The 7,867-nt window shown below is 43.8% G+C and overlaps 1 protein-coding gene across 1 annotated transcript; it reads left to right on the forward strand.

Moving 5' to 3' along the window:
• The first annotated feature begins 502 nt into the window (after positions 1 to 502).
• LOC147613416 (uncharacterized) lies at positions 503 to 4,580 on the forward strand. The gene is made up of 5 exons (XM_086781349.1): positions 503 to 1,857; positions 1,943 to 2,151; positions 2,236 to 2,358; positions 2,466 to 2,669; positions 2,832 to 4,580. Exons 1-5 carry the CDS (start codon positions 795 to 797, stop codon positions 4,146 to 4,148), a joined length of 2,916 nt encoding a protein of 971 aa, XP_086637475.1. The 5' UTR covers positions 503 to 794; the 3' UTR covers positions 4,149 to 4,580.
• Positions 4,581 to 7,867: the final 3,287 nt, after the last annotated feature.

Consider the following 7,867-nt stretch of genomic DNA (forward strand, 5'->3'; position numbering starts at 1 on the left):
TCTCTCTGGGTACTAGGTAGCATACAGCTGGTTCCTCCTAGTGTATAGACAACTGCTTCCTTTATGCAACAAGCAGGCTGTAGTTAGTTACTTAAATGATAAATCAAATATCGGATGATGGATCAATGAGATTAAAGGACCTCTTTGTTTGTCCATCAGTTCAAGTTATTTATTAAAACCAGCAAATTCATCTGCGCTAGTCTAAGCTTTCTCTTTCAAAGGACCCCCTATGGGTTCAAAAAGAGCTCCTTGAGGGTGACAACCCTAATGGATTCAATAATTAAAGGTTATAAACAAAGATTGTTACCGTTAAGTTTATGCAGTCTATGTAACAGGAATTCAAAGGACAGAAAAATATGCAGATGTTGCCTACATATACATACATATATATACATAAAAGCACTACAGTACCTTTACCATATATTATAAAACACTTTTTGGGGTGTTTCAAAGTGCCTTTTTGTTTATTTAATTCAAAATTTTCCTCCTCAAAGTTGGGTTTTTCTACAAAGTTTTGGGTCCTCTTGCCTGCTCTCCTTCGTTCTACTACTCTACCCACACAATTCTTCACGCTTGAGATCCGTTGCTGCTCAAGCGTGTTATACTTCAGTAACCTTTGCTAGTTATACTTTCGATCCATGCAAAACCCACCATCATCACCATTTTGCCTACAATGAAGCCCATTTATTCATATAATTGCCATTGATTAGCTCTTACTCACTAATTGATTAGCTCCTACTAGTAACCTAGTGTGTAGGAGAGTTTTGCAAGCTTTTCATTGGAGCATTTTTGAGATGGACAAGACCATGTGTCTCAGAGAGAGAGATGTGGACTTGGAGCATAACGCGGGTGTCGGTACAAGCCGCTCGAAAAGCAGTACCGCCACCATCTTCCCCCCAATCCTTCAATCACAACCCACATCACCAGAAACACAAGGTTTAGAAGAGCCTCCTCTGTGTAAGAGAGTTGTGCATGTCCATCTGAGAGCATCAGAAAAACAGCAGAAACTGGACACAGCTTGGCTTGACAAGAAGAAAGGGGGGGCAACAGTGAGTTCAATGAACCGGCCATCAGTTGGCTCCAATTCCGATAGCTGCAACAGGATCGTGAGCTCGGTGTGGGAGCAGGCAAACGAAGAAGACGAGAAGGCCGAGATCGTGTCAAGTTTGCCTTCAAGAAATTCAGCAGCTCACCTTATAAAACAGAAGCTCAAAGACTATGGGCAACAGTGGAAGGATGGGATTTCTATGCAGTCTAAGTGGACGGTAATGGAGGCGTGCAGCCGTGTCACGTGCTCAAATCTGGTATGGTGTTTAGTGTTGGGAACATGGTTGGAGCAGAAAACAGCCAGGAAATGGGGGATTGTAGAGACAGTGCTTGCCAATGCCGTGTGTGGCTGCTTGTTTCAGCTACTAGGAGGGCGAGCCATTCTCATTGTTGGGCCAAGCTCTCCGTCTCTCATCTTCATTGTGGCCATTTCAACCTCAGCTCAGCACCTAGGAGTGGATGCAGTTACCTGGACGGGATGGATTGGAGTGTGGGGTTCTTTGGTTTTGCTACTTCTCGCCATGTCCAATGCATCCAAATTGATGGCCCATGTGACCCTCTTCAGCTGGGGAGTCATGTGCATCTTCATCAGGCTCACTTTCCTCTGGGGAGCACTCGAGCAATTGAGGCACATGTTCACTTCCCAAGCCATTGCCCTAGATTCAGCTCTCTTGTCCTTGTGGCTTGCTACCACCACTTTCTTTGTGGCTTCATTGCTGGAGAACGCCCGGCAATGGCATGCTTTCCATCGTCAAACTCGTGATGCCGTGGCAGACTACGGCCCACTGCTTGTCTTGCTGCTCTTCACAGGTTGGTTTCTGTGGTGTCACTCCTTAGTTTTCAACATTGAAATGATAGTGGGCGCAGGCTCAACTTTGTTTGCTTTGTTTTGCAGCTGTTCCACATTTGCCCAAGTTGACTCAAGCTCACATTTCACAGGTCAGTCTTCCAGAATCTGGGTACCACACAGACCAAACCACCAGGCTAGGATATATCAGTTTGAGAGTCTTACCCTTTTGGGCCATTCTACTGGCAGTCATTCCAGGGATAATGCTTGCAGGAATGATCTTTATATATCAGAATGCCACAACTGCATTGCTTCAGGTAAATCATGTAGAGTTACTGCAATCAACATCTTTTTTAATCCCAGCTGAAATGCTAATGGTCGTGGCCTGCTTGCTTGTGTAGGAGAAGGCTGGATCGACCCTTCTTGACAAGAGCTCCGAAAAGTGGGATCTTTGCATTGTGGCCTTCCTCACTTTTGTTTGCAGCCTCTTTGGCCTGCCTTACACTTGTGGAATGCTATATCAGGTAACTTTCGACGCTTCTTGTCATGATTATGTTACGTGTGCCCTTGAAGCACTAAGGCATGAAGGACCTTTCAGATCTAAACAAGACAGAACTTGCCATCCATGCAGAGCCGTGTCCATGTGAGAGCCCTTACACTAAAGCTCCATGCGTATTCGGATATGGAGGACCAACGAGGACTGGTTTCCAAGGTAGCAGTGCAAAGGATTTCCAGCCTGGGGGCATCAATACTCTCAGCTGCATTTCTTTTCCCCCCTATCAAGTGGGTTGTTAAGGAAATCCCATCGGCTGTATTGACCGGTCTACTCTTGCAGGTAGAACCATCCCCTTAATGTAGGGCAACATGCATGTACAAGCTGGATTGGACACAAATGGGCAAGCATTTAGAGGGATAACCCATAGCATTTGCATGAACCCACATGCACACTTGGTGCAAACTTACCGAAAAATCTTCTAATTGGGACACTTTGTTGCAGCTGGCTTGCCAGAGCTGGGGAAGCTGGAATGTAATCACCTTCATCAGCACATTCTTCAACAAAACACGATCGAAATCACAGGGGAGGGTATCCATTTCTGCTCTCTGCGTGTGTTCGGCTGCTCAGATAAGCTGCATTTTCGTTCTGTTTACAGTGAGCAAAACACCAGCTGCTGTCATGTTCCCGCTCTTCATCTTCACTACCTTATGGGTGCGGCATTATGCTATGCGCGGCCTCTTCAGACGGGAAGCTTTTGCCAAGCTGGATACTAAGCTCTCCAAAGACTGCTCAGACATGTCCAGTTCGGGTCAGCTATCCATGGCATCCCATGACATGCATGCTCGTTCACGCCAGGCATGGCCTCAGCTCACAATCTCACAAACCTTGAAATCTGCAATGACAGCTCCTACAGCGGATGTGCATGCCCAGCATCTTTCGTGCATGGACACAGTTAAAGCTGATGCGGCGGCAGAGAGCAGCGAGTCACCTTTGCCACACACAATGAGCCCATCCCTTCTCTTTGCAAGCAACAGGCGCTTGAAGGAGCGGTCTCGCCGCAGGTATAAGAGGAAAAGGCAAGCTTCTTTCGAGAATACAGAAACATCAGCTGACCACTACACAGACCATGTACCAATCCCACCATTGGTAAAAGCAATGATGCAGGAGCACAACTATCCACCATCGTACTATGAACAAGAAGAAGAGATAAACCTCAGCAAAAGGGTCTCACCAAGGCTATCCCCTCAGTTCTTCAAGAAATCCAAGCAGAAAGCAGGCCGAGAGAGGCCTCTGGAGGTGCATTCCAATCTACTGTACGAGCCTAAAAGCAAAAGCAGCGCAGCCAGAAGGCTGGCAGAAAGCAAAAGCAAAAAGCAAAGCGATGTCGCCTCTACAAGCGCCGCCGCCGCTGCTGGATCTTTTCATGAGAGTGAGATACAAAGCTCAACCCCGAAGCAAGAGATTATGGTCTTTCAGGGGTCTCCTGGGATTGGGCGATGCATAAGGAGCCCTACGACGTTCAAAAACCAGTCGCCCACAAGCGCTAAAAGAAAACAGCTGCAACTATCAATCTCCATACCTCGTCGCAAAGCTTTTCCGAGAGAAGAAATCTACCCTGGTGCCGTTGGTGGTGGAGGTGGGCAAGACGATAATGGAAGGAAATTTTACCCAAAATCAATGCTGGCCTACCCACGCCTAAGGAGGTCTAGCACTAGCAGATGGCCAACCACTTCCCATGCCCTCCACCTCCATGCCATTGACCAACAACAAAGACACTCCACTTCCATGTCCAAGGATGAGATTGGGTTCATAGTTTAAACATAGTTATGTCTAGAGATTAATTATTATATTAGAGATTGAGAGATTAATTATTATATTAGAGAATGAGAAAAACAAGTCTAGAGACATGTTTTCTGAGAGATTGAGAGATTAATTATTATATTAGATGCAAAGGTTTTGAACCCTCTACCAAGATTGGTCGGGGAGGGCATTACTACTCACATTAGATCCATGGTGTTAGCATTTCTCAAGATCAATCATCATCACCCTTAGACATCCTATCATGTTCAAAGATAGTTGTTATGTAATAGATCCTCATCATCATGGGGTCATCATACATCATGCAACAATGAACCCCACTAGGGGAGTTTGTATGCTTTCTCACAAATACCCACCATCAGGAGAGTTTGTATGCTTTCTCATAAATACCCACCATTGTTCGAGAATGCAAGATATCACATGGCTTGTGAATTTGTAATGTTGTGCCATGAAAGACTGGATTATTCTTTTGCTTTTTCAAGAGTAATGATTATGATTTTGCATGGATGAGAACAAGAGATTCACAATTGAGCATATGGACTACTCAAGAAGAATAATTACTTTTATTGTAGGTGAAGATTACTCAAGAAGACTAATTACTTTTATATTATCTCTTTTTGTTATAATTGCTTTTATTCTCTCTCTTTGTTGTCAATTTCAAGCATAGATAAGTTAGTTGTGTTGATTGTTTCATTGCTCTCTATTATCAGGTAAAGATAATAAGAAGGTAATCTCATTAATAGCAAAGCAAGCATAAAGGCTCTTCTTAGACATAACTTAAGAGTTCATCTCACACACAACTAGCAGTCTAACAATGACATATTATAGCCATGAGGCTTAATGCGTATATATACATTTGTGGAGGAGGTAGCTAGAAGCACATGTGTAAAGTAAGTGTTACACCAAGTTAAGATAATCATCGACATCACCATCAAGGCTTGATTGTTTCATTGCTCTCTATTATCAGGTAAAGATAATAAGAAGGTAATCTCATTAATAGCAAAGCAAGCATAAAGGCTCTTCTTAGACATAACTTAAGAGTTCATCTCACACACAACTAGCAGTCTAACAATGACATATTATAGCCATGAGGCTTAATGCGTATATATACATTTGTGGAGGAGGTAGCTAGAAGCACATGTGTAAAGTAAGTGTTACACCAAGTTAAGATAATCATCGACATCACCATCAAGGTCACTATCAAGATATGTGCACATGAAAAGACTAGCCATCAAGATGTGATTGCCATCAAGATGTGATTGCACATGAAAAGACTAGCCATCAAGATGTGATTGCCATGTAGGTGGATGGTGAAAAGTCAACAAAATGACACATCAATTCAACCAAGTGTTTTAAAAGTCCACTTAACATGTTCAAAGGCTCTGATTGTTGGAATTAGGGTTGCAGGAAAGCACACAAAGCTTGGAGAAGAAGAAGCAAGAATGCACACAACACAAAGTGTATTAGATTGTGTCAATGTACAAAAGATAAGTTAGCCCTAGAAGGATGGGCGTATATACAAGCCGGGGGAAAAAACCTCCTAAAGAGGAAAAAAGTACCCCGGCGGTCCTAAGTGTGTTCACACACATCACTGCCTATATATATATGGCAACAAATCTTCCCTGGGAGTGATGGTGTGAACGAGAGCTGGCACTCATGTATAGGGGAGTGCCATGCCCAAAGTAGATCAGTCCACAAAGGGGAGCAAGCCCAAAGCTTTGCGGAAAGCTTCGAACTTCTCACGAGGAAGCGCCTTTGTGAAAAGATCGGCGAGGTTGTCCTGTGTTGGCACATAGGCCAAGCTGATCTCTCCTGAAAAGATTGGCGAGCTTGTCCTGTGTTGGCACATAGGCCAAGCTGATCTCTCCTGCTGAGAGTCTCTCCCTGACATAGTGATAATACACCTCAATGTGCTTTGTGCGAGCATGAAAAACTGGGTTTCTCGCAACTGCCAATGCACTCTGACTGTCAGTGAAGATAGAGGTGGCAGACTCTTGTCCAACACCCAAGTCAGCCCCATAAGCCGTCTGAGCCACACACACTCAACCGTAGCTGTGAAAGCTGCCCTGTACTCAGCTTCACAACTAGAAGTGGCCACAGTAGGTTGCTTCTTGCTCAACCAAGATATGCATGAGCTACCGAGCATGAAACAAAAACCACTTGTGGACACTCTTGTGTCATAGCAACCAGCCCAATCTGAGTCCGAAAAGGCATGTAAATCTGGCGGCAACGATCCCCCCTTGGGATAAAACAACCCAAGATGTATGGTGCCACTCAAGTAGCGAAAGATGCGTTTAACTGCCTTCCAATGCTGAGACCCTGGGCTATGCATAAACCTGCTCACCTGTGAGACTGCAAACTGAATGTCCGGCCTCGTAATGCATACATAAATGAGGCAACCAACAGCTGTCTGATAGAGTGTGACATCAAAGTGATCTCCAGCATCATGAAGACTCAACTTCAAACCTGTCTCCATTGAAGTAGCAATAGGTTTGCAGTCTTCAAGGCCAAATCTCTGCAACAATGTCTCAATATACTTTGCTGACACAAAGCAACACCTCCATCACACTGCTTAAATTGTATTCCCAAATAATGATGCAAATGCCCCAAATCTGACATCTCAAAAGAGGCATTCAAATCAGCCTTAAAATCAGCAATATGACTCTCATTTGGTCCTGTGAGCAGCATGTCATACGACATAGAGAGCAATGATTAGATGTACACCATCCACACGTTTAACATACAAAGTGCTTTCTGTTGGACTATTCTGAAACCCATGTGTAGTCAAATATGCATGTATCTTTTCATACCAAGCTCGTGGAGCTTGCTTTAAACCATATAAAGCCTTTTTCAACCTGCACACTTTGTTTTCCTGCCCTCTTTGAACAAAACCATGAGGCTGCGATACATACACCTCCTCATGCAAATCTCCATTCAAGAACGCAGTCTTTATGTCCAGCCGATGTACATTCCAACCATTATGAGCTGCCAATGCACAAATGCTGCGAATGGTAGTCATACGACAAGTGGGAGCAAAGGTCTCATCAAAATCAATGCCCTTTTCTTGAGCATAACCCTTTGCAACAAGTCTAGCCTTATAGCGATCAACACTGCCATCTGGCTTTCGTTTTAACTTAAAAACCCACTTACATCCAATGGCCTTTTTACCAATAGGCAAATCACACAAAGACCATGTACCATTCTTCATTATAGCATCATATTCACTTTGCATTGCAGCCAACCAATTTTCTAAATTTTGTGCCTCATCAAATGAAAGAGGTTCTTCCTCTTCACACATACTAGACACAGCCAAAGCATAACAATCTGCTGATGTATAAGAGGCATGCTGAAAACCTGAACGAGTACGACTAGTCATAGGTGCATCAATCTTACTATCACGCAAGGTTTGCACCAGCCATTTAGGCATACATCTAGCCTGCTCATTTTCAGCCCTATCCTCATGAATTACATCCTGTAAATCTGCATCAGAAATAGGCTGATCTATGATGTCGTTTGAAATCTGCATAGGCTGAATATTTGCCTCATTAGGACTTACATTTGAATTCCCACCTGTAAACAGAGGCAACAATGTATCAAATACATCCCGTGAGCTCACACCTGTCTCTTTGGTACATGATAACAAAGGCTGCACAGCATCTTCCACAAAAACAACATCTCGACTAATCAAGATACGTTTTGACTGCGGATGATACAATCTG

Source organism: Cibotium barometz, chromosome 43, assembly GCF_041138505.1.
Source record: "Cibotium barometz isolate CiBa-2024 chromosome 43, ASM4113850v1, whole genome shotgun sequence".
Classification (NCBI taxonomy): domain Eukaryota; kingdom Viridiplantae; phylum Streptophyta; class Polypodiopsida; order Cyatheales; family Cibotiaceae; genus Cibotium; species Cibotium barometz.